At 40.0% G+C, this 16672-nt stretch overlaps 2 protein-coding genes across 4 annotated transcripts in view; one reads left to right on the top strand and one right to left on the bottom strand.

Moving 5' to 3' along the window:
* Positions 1 to 2413: 2413 nt before the first annotated feature.
* On the bottom strand, positions 2414 to 13297 carry ss18 (SS18 subunit of BAF chromatin remodeling complex). Of its 3 annotated transcripts, XM_014332603.2 has the most exons (11): positions 13109 to 13297; positions 12550 to 12626; positions 12367 to 12451; positions 10449 to 10605; positions 9014 to 9244; positions 8622 to 8792; positions 8221 to 8298; positions 6670 to 6792; positions 5214 to 5344; positions 4726 to 4788; positions 2414 to 3970 (listed from the first exon to the last, which is right to left on the bottom strand). In XM_014332603.2, exons 1-10 carry the CDS (start codon positions 13175 to 13177, stop codon positions 4771 to 4773), a joined length of 1140 nt encoding a protein of 379 aa, XP_014188089.1. In that variant the 5' UTR covers positions 13178 to 13297; the 3' UTR covers positions 2414 to 3970; positions 4726 to 4770. The 3 variants fall into 3 exon arrangements, with proteins under 3 accessions (XP_014188089.1, XP_005912769.1, XP_005912771.1); XM_005912707.2 differs by lacking the exon at positions 4726 to 4788; XM_005912709.3 differs by lacking the exons at positions 4726 to 4788; positions 8221 to 8298.
* Positions 13298 to 13855: 558 nt separating this feature from the next.
* psma8 (proteasome 20S subunit alpha 8) overlaps positions 13856 to 16672 on the top strand; it is a 3495-nt gene continuing 678 nt past the window's right edge. The window contains exons 1-5 of the mRNA XM_042219350.1: positions 13856 to 14083; positions 15403 to 15529; positions 15687 to 15811; positions 15993 to 16115; positions 16198 to 16317. Of these exons, the coding sequence (XP_042075284.1) occupies positions 13982 to 14083; positions 15403 to 15529; positions 15687 to 15811; positions 15993 to 16115; positions 16198 to 16317 (597 nt within the window). The 5' untranslated portion in view covers positions 13856 to 13981. The remainder of the gene's footprint in view (positions 14084 to 15402; positions 15530 to 15686; positions 15812 to 15992; positions 16116 to 16197; positions 16318 to 16672) is intronic.

Consider the following 16672-nt stretch of genomic DNA (forward strand, 5'->3'; position numbering starts at 1 on the left):
CGAAGCTCTGCACATCAAATGCATGCAAAACAATGTCTTTCTAGGGGATCACCCTGTTTGTGTATCGTCGGGTCCAAAAAATCTTTTCAGTTGTTTTGAAACTAGATATAATAGCTTACACAAATATGCGTGAAGCGAGCGTGTATCTGGCAGGCGTAATGCGATACTAAACGTTGTCTCGACCATATTTATGTTTTCTTCTAAACAATGACAATTAATCTTTCTTTGTAAACACAGCAAATTGCTCTACGGAAAACTCATTTACTCTTGCAGCATTTATCTCATACATCAGTGCAGAGACAACATACAAAGGAGTCTTATCCAAATCGTGGGCCTTTTGTTTGCAGCTTTCCTGACATATTCATGACTGGGGCCATAATAGTCAGATTTCTGTTATATCCCCCAGGGAGAGCAGAGAGAATGGTGTCACATCCAATTACCGCAGCACACTGTAGAAGTAAATCAAAACTCGTGCCGTGAACTCTGCAATCCGAGGTGCAAATGCACGCACACACAAACAGACACGCACTGTACAAGCAAAGCGGTCCAACACTTATATCAACATTGATGGAATATCGGAAAACACATTCTTCTGCTAACTTGGAGGTCATTTATGGATTACGCAGGGAAATGGGATTAGCTGGAGGCTGTTGGCTGCCTTCTCCTCAAAACATAAATTGACATATATAAGATCTAGGAGTAAGTGAGGCAGACAGCGCTTACTCAAGACTTTTCAGTTATGGATTTGTTTGCCGGCGTTCAGAAACTGAATGAGGACTATGATGTGCTCCCGTTTGGACGAGAAACAATCGGGTCACCATACTCACCCACACCTTCTCCTCAGCACCAATTTTTTTTCTTTTCTCCCCTGCAAGAGAGAAATGGATGCCTTTGTCTTTTCCTCCACAGTAGTCTTTGGGAGGCCTGGTGGTTTGGTGGTTGGAGGGTATCTCAGCAGTGCATAGCCCCGTTTCACCCTGGAGCGGTGCAAAGCTCCTGCCCAATAAAACAGGCTGCATCCCCAGGGCCCCTCCCTCAAGCCTCCAGTCAGGGCTTGTTTTTGCACCATTTATTTAGTGTGACACATCTCCAATTAAACTGTGGAGGCTGCTGCATTCCCCCCATAACTACCTCTTATACCTCCCCATAGACTTTCTGTCACACTGAGAGTGTGGGTATGAGAGAGTGAAAAGGAGAGCTAGTGTGGAGACGGGGGGGGGAGAGAGAAAGAGAGAGAGATCACATCTTGCCTGCCAGCTATGATCACGATGTCATTTTCTCCTCAGTGGTTAGGAGCCTCCTCTGAAAGGTGCCCTGAATTATAATTATCAAAATATTGAACAAGATAATCATCCTCTTAAATGATGCTGCCACTTCACTATTTGCCATCACAGAACATGCATGGTGTAATGCTCTCCTGCAAGCTTTCTTGATAACTTATTTAGATCTGCACAGCCAAAGACATCTTCTTTTCTTCAATGGAAAAACAGGTGGATTTTTCGAATGTTAAGCTTGTCGAATGTATTTCCAACCCTCAAGCATCCACGAGAGCCTAAAAAGCAAAGCTTTTATAGGAAGCAAGAGTCTCCTTGCCACCTCTTCATCCTCCCACGACGGCCCGAGACACAGTCACAGGAGGAGTGACTTTGTCCGACCCCAATACCGTCTGCAAGAGCGCAGCTGAGGGCAGCAGCTGCCAGGGAGGACTGGTGGGGGAGCGCCCAAAACGCCAGCTCTGCCAAGCAGAGGGGCCAGGGGGAGCCCCAGTGGCAGCTGGGAAGGGTGGGGCAGCCAGCTGTGGAGCAGCAGGGTGGTGGGGTGACTAGGCGACGCCACTAAACCTGAGCAGGGATACACAAATGTTCACACAAGCACATAAAGCAAAAATAAAAACAGGCGCACTGCAAAAAAAAAGTTCTTTCTCGCTTCTTTTCTTAAAGCACTTCTGCTGCACTCATTAATCCAAACACACATTTCATCAGCACTAAGGCATCCCAAGCAGTCCGCAGCACTCTTAATACCGCACCGCTCTCCCATCACGTGCTTTGGCCACACATCTGGTGTACCATCTGTATCACTCCCCCCAATGTGACAGGTAGTCCCTCTCCCTCTCTGGAGGGAGCAGAAGGGGAAAGAGGGACACGGAAGGTAATTTTGGGTGTAAATGTGGTCTGGACCTCTCTGGATGCATCTGGACAAAGCAGACACGCTGCTGAGCAGGGCAGGGTCATTATCAGTTGGAAACTGACTACCAGATAGCAGATGAAGACAAAACAATTATATCATACTGTCACATTATGACAGCACCAATAGTGCACATCTTGTTTATGCTGTTCAGGATGAATGTTTCTGGTGTCATAAACAGTCTCTTGATAAACTGTCAATATCTATAAATTACACACGGCAAAATATATTAAAGATTCTTCCGATTTATTATAATGTACAGTTATACATTGCCATGACACAAATGTGACCACCACTTAAATGGGGTGCAGAATGAAAAATATTAAAACAACCATATAAACAATACCAGGAGGACACTGAATTCCTCTTTTTATGTCGCTGTACATGTGGGAATCAATAAAATATGCACCATAATACAGATATCAAGCCAGTAATATAAAACTGCACAACCAGTCTTTACTGTGAAATTAAGGAATCGATTTCAGAACATTATTTTCACATCTTATGTTACATATTTGACAGTAACAATCATTTATTCACACACAACACTATTTGAATGGCATCAACTTAGACGTTTATTCAAAGGGGAGGAGGGATTCCAGCACTGTGAACAAACTAACGTTATCAACTAACAAATGAAGTACTTGCCAGATATATTTGTAATACCGAGTTGGATTCTTTCCCCATCCACTAATTTGCAGTCAATGGACAAGACTGAGGTGCATGTATAGAAAAAGTAAAAAATAAAAACAGGGCTCCAGAGAGCATTTACTCACAATTTTCAGTGGCATCTGCTACATATTACCTCTTCGGGCGCATTTATGAAATAGAGGCCAACAACCATTATTCTGTCAAGTACTGTGGGTTTTGAAAAAAAAAAATAAAAATTTACTCACCCACTTTAAGAGAAAAAAAAAAAATCTAAAGAACTCGCAGAATACACCAGATTTCTGATAAGTATGATGTTCATATTTGTTTACTGATGAATTACTGTGTATGTCAAAAAAAATCCCTGTTCTTGTATTTCGGTGTTTGCGCTGCTGATGTTGCAGATTTAATTTAATTGTTCCACAATTAAACAATTAAAGGAAATGTGCTGGATGGGATCTTAAAGAGCATTAAAAAAAAAACAAAGAAACAAAAACATTGACACATACACTTGATGAAATTAACAACACAGCTTTAGTACTAGTTTCCAATGTCTTTTACAAAGTTAGCTTGATCTAAAAAGCATAAAATATATTTTTACATCATCACATACATCAAGACATGTACCATGGCCTAGCTGGAAGTTCACTTGGTGCACCATTTCATCTTTCCCTGTCCCCCACACAATTACCTACTGCTGGCATTATTGCTTCTGATGATCGGGGAGCTGAAGGATCGAGAAACAATGCACCACGTAGATTCAAACTGTACATTTACATAATGTGTTATCCAAAATTTTGTTAGCCCATTTCACAATCTGCAATGCTAAAGGATAAGGCAGTTCCATTTTTAAGGCATTGCTGCTTTGAGACATACTGGACCAGAGGTGACTCGCTGACTTTGACGTAATGTCAGCAAATATGATAAACATGACTACATCTTATCAGCAAAGATAAAATCCCAAAGAGAGGGGAAACTGTATCTTGTATTTTTGAGCATTGTGTGTTTGTGTCCGAGAGATTAAAACCATCATTAAAGTCTGCTTCGTAACTGACCAGAGGTCAGAGCTTAGAGATCAGAGCAGAGCTGTGTTGGTTGCTGTGATCACTTCTCATTGCTGGTAATTTCCATACTGGCCCTGTGGAGAGAAATGCAACATCCTCGTGATACTGACCTTTTCAAAACAAACAAACAAACAAAAATAAATAAATAAATAAAAAAAATCAGAAGTTTATGTTCACAAATCTCAATAAGGTGCAGACAAAAATCTGTGGTTTCAACCATATCATACTGCAAACCGTGATTTATGCCTGCACTGACTGGTTTTGACCAGCAGATGGCAGCATAACCTCACAACCTGTGAGCTCTAAATTCGAACTTTTTACCTCAGGTTTCAGCAGCAGCATGGCTGAGGACGATAATCCTTATTAAACAGTGGACACTAATTTTCAAGTGAGACAAATTCAGTGGAAGAACAGCAGTATTCTCTTTATTCCTACACAGGGGTCGAAGTATGTGTTTGACTTTAATGGAAAATGCAATGGAAGCAAATTTGGAAACAATGATTTGAAAGATAAAATTTAAATCCAACAAACACACTGGTTATGAAGACCAGTGTCATACATTGTAGAGATTAAGGACAGTCAGAGAATGTGAGCTCCTGTCTGTCTTATTACAATCTAAGAATGCTGTGTTTCTGGACCTCATATCTTTACAATTCGACCCCTGGTTAATAAAAAAAAAAGAAAAAAAATAGAAAAGGAAAAATTTAAGAAAAAGAAAAGATGGGTAAAGAAAGACAGACGAGAGACAGAAGAAACAAAACAAATGCAAATTAAGGCTAGGTGGTCAAGCGTCTAGATTGGACGTTGAGGTCTTCACAGCAACCATTACCTTTGCTTCTTACAGAGCTAGTCAGGGGTTCAAATCCCCGGGTCTTTATTTCCTCATGTGCCCCTGAATATTCAAAGATAAAGATATCAAAGTGTAGCTGTGGTCCCCACATAAGACCACAGGAAATACAGGGCAACAAACAGATCTTCCTTTAAACACTAGAGCAGTCTGCATCAAGTTTAAGGAAGAATCTTCTTTAAAGCCCTCATATTTCACTGGAATGGCATACCACATTAGCCAGAACACAACAATATTAACATAGAAAACCCTTTTAGGAAGAACACATTTAACCACCGAATATGATGACAGCATGCATAACGTACTACTGCTTAATTTTTACCATCGTACTTCACTTACATTAATTACTGGTCTAACTGAGAGTTATATATAACATACAACTTAGCATGGCAATAAACACAGTAAGAGAAAGCCTAAGTGCAATGTACAGACAAGCCTCTGTCACTGTCCATTGTTGGGGTTATACTCACCTGGTCATAACCATAAGGGCGCTGCTGTTGGCCCTGTGGGGGTCCGGGTTGTGGAGGGCGATAGCCCCCGTACTGCTGTCCCTGCCCTTGAGGATAGTTAGGATACTGTCCTGGGGCACTTTGGGAGGGACCTACAAACAAACACATTAATAAATGGAGAACTTTTTATGCTTGTCAGCCTTGAGTGAACCCAAAACTCTTTGATTGCTGGGCACTGTTAACAGAGAAATGAAATGCTTCCACACAGTGTAGTTTATTATGAACACAGTTTATTAAAAAGAAGAAGAAAGGATATGGAACAAAAATAAAACTAATTTAGGTTGAAGCACTGAAGCATGCAGTGCAGGAAAATTCTATAAAAATTGACTGTCAACCAGTGTTACTGAAGTGTTAAGGTGCAGCATCAAAAACAGGTTTATACTTGAAGTCCTAATCCGGCTCTGATTCTGCCAAACTCATTTCCATTTTTCTTATGCTTTGGACTTGTTATTCTGAAAACTTTGGGAAATACCTGTTAGTTTACATTAACTAGTGGGCTGCAATAAAAAAAAAAGTGATGGATGACAAAAAGAATAGCGGATCTGTCAGACCCATTTGTTACGGCTGCCTCCACCACGCCTGACTCGGTAATGAATGAGAGCGAGTGAGTCAGGCTGGAGACAGGCAGTGGTTCCCTAATGCAAGGAGACATCAAAGAGATTCTGTTGGTCTTCATTAGAGGAGCAAGCATCATTTTTAAAAAACAAAACAAAACAGAAAGACAGGAAAAAAAGCAGGGGGAAAAAAAAAAAGGTTGTGTATATATTATATTATTATGTTATATATGCTCCTGTACAGATGTTGTGAAGGACTGGGCAAAGTCTGACTGGAGTTGAAGTCAAATGAGGCCCACGCAACATCATTAGGCGCTCATAATGCCTTATGCTGTTGAGCATAACCTTGTGGGGGCCTGAGAGAGCAGGCATGTGTATGTGCCAGATGGATCTCACCTCACAACCTCTGCGTCTCCAGTAGCTCATTACTTGCATGAGCTCTGGCTCAGACAGAGGGTGAGTGATGGAAAGTTGCAGAGAAAAATGGGATGAGGAAAGAAAAGCCTAAAAGCTGCAAGAGCTACACTGAAAGTGCAAGGAAAACATTTTTTGACTAATTTATTTCCAGGTATTGTTGTAAAACATGAATGTTTCTACTTTCAATTATTTTTCAGACAGTTTCTATTATCATGTATAATTTGCTAACATGATATTACACAGCACTACTAAAATTAAGTAACTAATCATTAAGAACGGTTGTGTCGTTCAACTCTCTGCTCAAAATGATATCTTGATATGCACAAAGCTTAGTTACATCAAGCAACAGTGTATAAGGGAACAATGTTTTTTCAACGGCTATAAGGCACCCAAAGAGGGCTTATAGCGCCTCCTACAGGGGAAATAAAATTTTTGCCGTAACTCACCATATCCCTGTTGTTGGGGTGGATAGCCCTGTTGACCTGGGTACTGCTGCTGAGGAGGATATCCCTGTTGCTGAGGTGGGCCTTGCTGGTATGCCTCCTGCTGCTGGCCATATTGAGCATTACCTTTGAGGGGGAAGGGGGCAGCAGCGAATGTGAGCAACATGTTATTGACTACAGCACAAAAGCAAGGAAGACTGTGAATAAAATATCTTACTATCCAATGAAGAGATGAATTTGATTTGTAAGAGTATGATATGTGCCAGTGCTCTTATAGAGGAAATAAAACTCAGACACTACTGCTACACTACGGCTGTAGTAGGGAGTGTCAGGGTCAGAAGTCAGTGTCCAGCCACCATATCAGATTTGTGTGAAGTATGAAGTCTAACATCAGTTTTGTATGAATAAGTACGAATATAAAAATAAAGTACAAGTTTACATATTAATAATTTCTTCTAAGATAGGAAAAAGAGGTAACAGGTCATTATTGTGAATTTCAAACATGCACAATCATATTTAATAGCAGCACATTTTTAACATACATATTTTTCCTCATTTTTGCCATTAAAATGACTAAAAAGAAAAACAAACAAACAAAAAGAAAAATCCCAAAGCAAATCACTTGTGTTTGAAAGGTCAAAAGAGAAACAGTGTAGAAAGAGGGAAAATCAAAACAAAAGGAGAAAAAAAGGTAAATGTTAATTGAAGAAAAAAAAAGAAAAGAAAAAAAGCTACATTTTAGTAGGTAATCTTAAAAGTGTGTTTGCTTATGCAATTAATACTATCCCTAAATACACCAACAACAAGAAAATCTACTGCATGAGCCGTTATATTTTGACAAGAATGCAAAGGTGCCATACTTTTAAAAAAAGCATTTGAAGACTTCAGTGTCGCTACTGCAGCTCTTAAACAAACCCCACAGTTTTTGATTTCAAATGTCAGTCTGCTTTACGTGAAGTGGACAGAGGCACACCTACAAGTGCTTATAAATATGAATAAGGTGGCTGTGGTTCAGGAGGTAAATCGCAAAGTTGGCAGTTCGATCCTCTAATCTACATGTTGAAGTATCCTTGGGCAACATAGTGATTCATAAGTTTCCCCCATAGCATCTATTGTAATGCGAGTATGTGAATGGGTAAATGAGGAAAACTCTTGAGTGCTCAAATAGAAAATATATATAAACACATATGTACTTATCAGCTACTGCACCAAAAAAGTGCAGTAGCATGATATCAGGTTACTTCTGCACAACTTTACCGTAACGCCTCAAATAAGACTGTCCCTGACTTTTCTTTCACCCCAACTCGAAGAGACCCGTTCACGAATAAGCGGAGTCAGCATTACAAGAACTGTATGACTGCTTAGATCCTGATTTATCAATGGACAGCAGCACCTTTGTTTTTTACTTTGATTTCCCCAGAAAATAATGAAGAAACTGAAGTGTTTGCTTTGTCACAGTCTCTTTGCATCATTTGTGTTTTAACACAACTCCTGGGTTCATTTGTTGAGGTTTTTGTTTTTCCTTGTTTCCAAGCGGCTGGAAGGTTCTCCTACCTTCTGATGCTCCCTGTCCTGCGTGACTGTACTGGTCCCCATAGTAGTCTTCCTGCCCTGGATACTGCTGAGGGGGTCCTACATACACATACACACAACATACACACAAGTAGATTCAAGGTGTTGTTGGATTGGTTGTGTGAGGGGAAGAGTAAAGAGGATGGATTCCTTGCCACTAGTTCCTAGTAGAAAGCTTTCTTTTGGTCACTTGACTAATTTTTATAGAGGCGGGAAGCTCTAGGTTACATCTTTAGTCGCCAACATCTCTGTGAGCAACAGTGGAGGAAATAAGAGGGAACTGGGAGGAATGAGAGTAAGAAATACAGGAGGGTGGGTTAGGGAGAGGAAAGACCAACACTCACAACTCGCACACATAAGAAACACACTCCGAAAGAATATACCTTGCTGTGGGGGTCTGTAGGGCGGCATTGGCCTTTGCCCCATGACATGATTCCCCTGGTTGACTTGGCCAATCATGCCCATTGGGTTCTGTTGTCCTTGGTAGTGCTGTCCACCACCACCAGGAGGCATGTTATATTGCTGTGAGGGAGGCTGCTGGTGCATCATTGGACCTGAAGTAAACAAAAAAATAAAAAATAAAAATGAGCTGTCAGAGAAATGACAAGGCACTGCAAAACCATTTTCAACATGTTAAACTAAAGACTTCTTTTGTGAATGTATTTTTAGACCTATTTCACGTCCACGATGACTAAAAAGAAAAGGGCGATTTTATACAATAATGCAATTGGAAATTAATGCAATTGAGTAGAAGACAACAAGTTTTCTGCTTTACCTTGATTGGGCTGCATGTTCATGTTTGGACGAGGCCCATAGTTTCCCATGGGTTGGCCTTGGGTCATATTCATTTGGCTCTGAGATGGCATGCCCTGGGAGGAAGGGACAGCGTGATTGTAGCCACCCATGGAGCCGTGGCTGCTGGGGGGCATATTCATAGAGCCACTGGGCATGTTCGGGGGCTGGTTGGGGCCTGGACCAGGACCTTGCATGGGCATGTGATTAGGTCCTGAAAAATAATAAGAAGATCTCCATGATGCTTTGAAAGGTAACAGAAAAATATATATACACATTCTGAGACTTCCAGTAGAATTGTAAGTTACTATTGATGCTATTTACATCCAGATGACTTTTCTAATAATTTCATCACAGAGTTGACAATCATAGTTTTCTTGTCTCTATATTTTTCCCTTGTCGATAACAACAAGAACGAGCAGTCATCTTGAAGGATTCATTCCAGCCTGCCAAATCTAAGTCTCTTGCAGCTTTGAATAACCAAACAAACTGGATAACAGTAGCAAGGATCAGTTGATCCTGGATCACACAGTTAATACTGGATCTTCTAAGCAATGTATGAAACACGGGGTCCAGATATCACAATTCGAAGGAGAACAATAATAGAGTGTTTTCTATGTTGTGACTACTCCATTTCTGCACATAGTGCTGAACGATCAGGTCAGGGGATTGTTCGCTGTTGCATTTTCTCGTATCTAGCACACAACAAGAAATACTCCACTTATAGTTTGCTGCCCGAGTGTGCAGGAGGCAAAGGCACATGATGCCCACACGCTTGCTGTGAATAGCAAAGGACAAATACCTAAATTTTCAAATGGCTACAACAGGACATTACCCAGATTTTCTGCTACGCAGCTGGCAGGTTAAAGACTGTTTAATGTCTGATCCAACTGTGTATGATGTTACCACTGTTATGTAACAATAAGAACTGCATAATGGGAAACATGGGAAAGACAATGTGTACTACCAGGGCTTGTCAAATATCTTTCATTTTTCCTCAGTTAATTACCATGTGGTACAGACGTCAGCACATTTTGTTTTATAAAATTGTTAATTCAGTTCTTCTTCTTAAAAAAAAAGAAAAGAAAAGAAAGAAAAGAAAATGCTCCCTCCCAAAAAAACCAAAACAATCAATAACAGGAGAAAGACAATGATGCATGCATGAACTATGCTACTTCAGCAGAGAAGGATAACCACAATCAGATGGAGAATCAAGCCCAAGACCACCACAGCTGGCAAACGGGTGACATCATCCTTCAGCATGTTTGCCTATAATACCTTAGAGCGACCTCCCTCACAGTTCTGTGGTGTTGCTAGGCAACCCAAGTGAGATAGGAACTGAGGGAAAAGGAGAAAGAGAAAAGAAAGACAAGGCAGGGAAGTTAAGGTGGGGCGGGGGGGGGGGGGGCGACACATACCAGGCATCTGTCCATTCATCTGGTTCTGCATATGTGGGGCTGGAGGGCCGCCGCTGACCATACCCTCAGAGGGCATGTTGTGACCGTGAGGAGGCTGAGGAGGGGGGCCACTTTGGTTCATGCCACCAGGACCCATGGGCATATTTTGAGTGGGCGGCTGTAGGTGCACAACACAGACAAAAAAAATAAATCCACATGACCTCTCTGAAAACAGATCTCAACCTGAGCCACTCGAGATAAAAACTCCTGAAAAAAATATGATAACTCTGATACAGAGATTGTGGCATTCATGTAGAACACTAATGTAAGGAGAATAAAATCTATTAATATACACTGAAAGGAAAAAAGTTTTTCAATAAAAGGAACAGCTAGAAACCTTCAATGATTAAAAAATGCATAGATAGACAAAGTTGCAACAAACTGAACAAAACTGGCTTAAAAAACTAGCCTGAACTAAGACTGTTATGCATGCAGCAGTTTAAACGGTTTATGGCTTAAAAGCAGCAATTAAAACCGTTCTCTAGTCTGTATTTCTTTCAAACAGCTAGTCCTAATCTCAGCTGTTTGAGTCATTGACAACCCCTCCAGAAACATGCTCACCATGCAGCATATTAAGAAAACGAATGTGCCCACACTCATCATCTGAGTTTAAGGTATGTAAGCAACATTTACTCATAAGAATACACTCACTCCTTTACTATATGATTGTTAGCAAATCAGTGACTTCAATCACTTTTGTAACCACTGTGCTTCTTCGCAACTACGGATGGGAATGCAAGAATAGTTCCAGTTGAAAATCGATAACAGATTTTAATGGAATTAATCAAGTCTAATAAAATTCTATGCCTCCAAGCTTATCAATTCTTCTTATTCGATGCCGACAACTGTTTTGCGTAGATGAGCACGCCAAATAAACTACAAATAAAAGCCTTTTTTGGGCCATTTCTACACTGTGTTCAGACACATTGTACACAGTGTTGCTTGTTGATGCTGGGAACCTTAGGGCTGAGTAATTGATCAAGTTTTAATATGAATTAAGTTTTGGCTTCCAAAGGTAATCGAGATGTAATGATGACTCTTTATCCCCATTTGCCTGCATCCACTGTGACTGGCAGTTGCTCTTGTGAGATGGGCTTTCTCGGGCTAACTTCAACCATTTTTTCCCCTCTCTCCATGTACCTATTTACATTTTTTATTGGAATTCGGTTCTATTAAAGGTCAAGGAAAGCACACCTTTATTTGAGGTTTAATAAATGTTCTAGTTGATAAACACTCCTTTGAGTTAATCAAGATTACATTTAATGACTTGAAAAAAATAAATTGTGCTTTTAGTTTTTGACATATTTGACTCTTGTAGCCTACTTGTTCTTCAAATGGGTAATTGTTACAAAATGATTAAGAGCATGGATAATCCAACTATAAGCAGACTCAATAATTACACTACTACCAATAAAAACAATATCAATATTAAACACTACTAACAAGTGCCTGAGAGCTTAACCAAACTGAGAAATGAATGGATTTTCTCAGCAAAGGATTCAATTTGTTCACCCAAAATATTTATTCTACTTAATGAAGCCTTGCGAATGAGCACTACTGGCAATAAATCCTTAAATGGCAGCTACAACAGCTCAACAGATAGCACTCATACATAAAGAAACACTGCAGTCTGTTTGTACTGAACATCCATAACAGTGAGCGTTTTCAAAAGACTTATTTTAATTTTGCTGACAGGGAAAAAAAAAATCATGACTTTGTTCAAAATTCTTAATCTCATTAAAAAAATGTTTCTTTAACATTGATGATTTATCTAAAACACCCAAGTGACCTGAATTGGGTATGATCGAAGAAGACAGGTACAGAGAAGACAGTCAGACATTTCAGTCATTCACAACAACCACTAAGAATTCATACTCACAGCAGGGAGGAGAGACTGCATGTTCTGATTGGAGTCTGCTATCGTCGCCAAGTACACTAAATTTCTGTGCAGCATCTGTTGATACCTGGGCAAGTGAACAGTGCAGTGTTTGAGTGAATGGGAACTTGAAATAAATGTAACGTGAAATAAAATAAAAAAAACTTAATAACTCAAATAACTTACTGTGAACACTCAGCCGTTTTGCCTTTACTCTGGAAATCCATTATGCACTGGATCAGCTGGTTGTTTTCATCAAGTAACTGCAATGGTAAATTCAGATATTTCTATTACGTGTGTTACTCAATATAACTTCCCAAAATATTCATAATAAAGCAGACGAACTTGGTCACTTGGCGTGACAATTAATTTGCTTGCCGAATGTTATTCTGTCTTAATTTTGAGACAGTGAAGGGTCGTGTTTTGTAAAATGTGAGTGTGCGTTTCTAGCCAACAAAAGACGCGTCTTGCTAGCTAGCTGTGCTTTGCTAACAAAACCACAGGCCTCCATTAACCTAAAACACAATTATACGTTAGTCCGATAAATCCACCCAAGACTCGTACTCCACACGTGGAGTGCCGTTTCCAGGGAGGTTCATATTCACCGCGCTCTGACCCTGTAACATTGTTCCTGAGCTGCTCACAGTTGGACTTGGATGGGCACTGCTACATTGATTATCTCAACGGCTAGCCGCGTTTGATGCCACAGCCTCCATTCTGCGACGCGCTAAAATAGATGAATTACCTTTTGTATTCCAGCGGGTGTTATATCACCCTTCCCACGCTGTCTGTGAGGTGCAAATGCCACCGACATGGTGATACTATAGAATATTAACGTAAGCTACAGCATAAAAGTTAAAAGTAGCTAACACACTGAACAAATCGGTAGAACTCAGATCAAGCAGTTGAGAATACGATGCAATTTCGTAATGCGGTGGTCCGTTTTGGGGGACGAAGTAGCACATTTTAACTCATAGTTACTGATTTCTGCTTGTTCTGACCATACATGAGTAATTGATGTAAAGCTTAAGATCGGATAAATCATAATATATAAGAAAATGTATTTAAATGGCTAAAATCACACACATTTTGGCTTAATTAAATTACAATTTCACCTATTTTTCATATAATGGAACAGTCTAGAGCTAGACCATAAGACCATATAAAATAAACTGCCAGAAAAAGAGGGGAAAGCGGAGCGTTTAGTGTATATATCTAATTAAAAATAACATTGCATATATTTTGGTAGTAATAACTAATATCAGTCCTGGGATTTATGTACTCTTATTCACTCTTATAGCATCCGTATTCAAAGGAGGAACCTCTCTCAATATATAAAGTAAATGAAACTTGATATTAAAATACCGTATATGCTCGTAGTGTAATATTCTACTTTTTACGATTTCTGTTTTTCGGAGAACCAATAAAATTATACAGAGTATTATGTTTTAATCACAAGTTCCCTCTGGGTGGACTCCACTTTTGGTATCGTCTCAGTTCACAGGTCATGCGCAGGCGCCCTTTTCAACACACGGAGTGAATCGCTTGTTGCTAACAAGCTGAATCATTTGGTAGCCTTTTCTCCAGTTTATTGCTATAATACGCGTCTTGCGGTGCAATGGCGGCAAGATATGACAGAGCTATTACTGTCTTTTCTCCCGATGGTCATCTTTTTCAAGTGGAGTATGCACAGGAAGCTGTAAAGAAAGGTTCTACAGCGGTAAGTCTTTAAATGAAACTAATGCTAAAGCTAACGATAGCAACATGGGTGACGCTAGATTAGCCGATCAACGCGCGGCTAGCGGTTTCCTTTATGTGTTTAGCAGTTTTCTTTCTTAACACCTTCTGTTATGGACAAAGGCTTTGTTGCAATTTTACGAGCTTGTTGGCGTGCTAATGTGTAATACATATTTTTAATGCCGGAAATGGCAAACAAAAAGCAGTCAGCGTTAGCTAGCATTTTGTCGCTGTGTCACTCTTCGCACTTAACTTTCATTTTCGTTGTGTTGGTACTAACTGACAGGAGTTTGCAAGTACCCATGATTGATTATTACCTGGTCTGGAAAGTTGAATTTTACTCAGCATATTATATCTCCCTCTAAATCACCGAAAAGCCACTGTAGTAGCCTCATAACTAATGGTAGTTATGTTAAGGTTTAGTGACAAAAGTTATAAACTCACAAAGCTACTAAGTCGCAGCTCCCCTGGTTACAGGTAACATCTGTCATAATAGTGGCTTAGAAAGGACACTGAGAAACGATGAAGGCTAAACCAAACGGTTTATATTTATTATATGAAAATAAATGCAAAAAACCCCAAAACTTCTAACTTTAGAGTATTTGGGAGTAATCTTAAATAAGTCCTAATCAGGGTTGTTGAGTAAATTTGGCTATGATAACTGATTACTTTGTAGAGGGCTCCTTTTTGGACAGGTGGACCACAGAAAAAACCTCACATAAAAATAAAAAACCAAACACCTGTGACCTGAGCAGAATTTTTAATTGGGTTTTACTGAGGTTGTAACTGAAAAATGTCATCACTCTCTTCTAATTCCTCTTTTGGCTGCTCCCTTTAGGGGTCAACACAGCAGATCATCTGCCTTTGTCTCACCCTATCCCAAGAATCCTCTTCTGTCATGCCAACCCTCTGCATGTCCACCTTCATTACATTTATGTATCTTCTTTTTTGCTCTTCCTCATTTGCTCCTGCCTGGCAGCTCCATAGTCAGCTCCCTTGTTCACTGTATTCACTATCTCTCCTCAACCTCAACCTGAGCTGTCCCTCTGATATACTTTGCATTGTGTACTTACTTTCTTTAGTCAACTTATTGGGGAATTGTTCATTTACACCTGGACACATAAACTTATTTGGAGTCTTGCAGCTTAAAACTCTGCCAAATCAAACATGCAGAGGTATCCGCTTTGTAGATTTATTTGGGAATCTGAATATTTGCTGTATACTATTTACTCACGTCAACTGCTAGCCTGTGGGAGAAAATTAATATTAATGTTTTCTTTTTTTCTTTTTTTATATATGCAGGTGGGAATCAGAGGTAAAGACATTGTTGTCCTTGGTGTGGAGAAGAAATCTGTTGCAAAGTTACAGGAGGAAAGGACTGTCCGTAAGATATGCGCACTGGATGAGCACGTCTGCATGGCATTTGCAGGTATCCCAGATAATACTTTTCTTTCCATAACTGAATAATGTGTTCATTATTTAACATGGCATAGTAGAAGACAGCTGTGTCATGTGTTAGTACTTGGCTTTTATATTTTTGTTTTAGCTTTGTAATGTGTTAAATGGCCTCATTCATTGTTTTATAGGTTTGACCGCAGATGCTCGTATTGTGATAAACAGAGCTCGTGTTGAGTGCCAGAGCCACAGGCTAACAGTTGAGGACCCAGTCACAGTGGAATACATCACACGCTACATAGCTACACTGAAACAGGTATGGAAGCATCTGAGCAGTCGTTTACTGTTAACACCTTCAAAAAGGCATGTGTTAGCTATTCCTTTCAGTAGGCATTTGTGCACTGCACCATGGTTGCTAGCCGTTTCATTTTCAGTACAGAGTCATGAATAACCTGTCAATTTTTTTTTAATTTTTATTTTTTTAAATGTATTTGTAGCGCTATACTCAAAGCAATGGTCGCAGGCCGTTTGGCATCTCTGCATTAATTGTTGGCTTTGACTACGATGGAACTCCCAGGCTGTATCAGACGGACCCGTCAGGAACGTACCATGCCTGGAAGGTCAGTAGGATTTCTGTGTCCAAAAGGTTTCTTGTACAAGTATGAAAATGACTTTTAAAAAATGTATTTTTGAAAAAAACAGGCAAATGCAATCGGCCGTAGCGCAAAAACTGTGAGAGAGTTCTTGGAGAAGAATTACACAGAAGAAGCCATTGCTGGGGACAATGAGGCAATCAAGTTGGCCATCAAAGCTTTGCTTGAGGTAAGGTTACGATTAGTTTCTGCATTTCCATATATGTTGAACTCAGTGTATTTACATCTTCTATGATGTGAAATTAAACAGTCGTGGTTTCATCAAAGAGCACCAACTGCTGCCAAATAAACTATAACATCTATATAGCTTTCCAATTTTGTGTGGTTGTGTGTGTGTTTGTCTGTGTGTGTGTTTGTGTGTGTGTGTGTGTGTGTGTGTGTGTGTGTGTGTGTGTGTCTGTGTGTGTGTGTGTGTGTGTGTGTTGTGTGTATGTGTGTGTGTGTGTGTGTGTGTATGTGTGTGTGTGTGTGTGTGTGTATGTGTGTGTGTGTGTATGTGTGTGTGTCTGTAACTTGGTCAACGT

Source organism: Haplochromis burtoni, unplaced genomic scaffold, assembly GCF_018398535.1.
Source record: "Haplochromis burtoni strain Fernald_Lab_line unplaced genomic scaffold, NCSU_Asbu1 Contig_3, whole genome shotgun sequence".
NCBI classification, from domain to species: Eukaryota; Metazoa; Chordata; class Actinopteri; order Cichliformes; family Cichlidae; genus Haplochromis; species Haplochromis burtoni.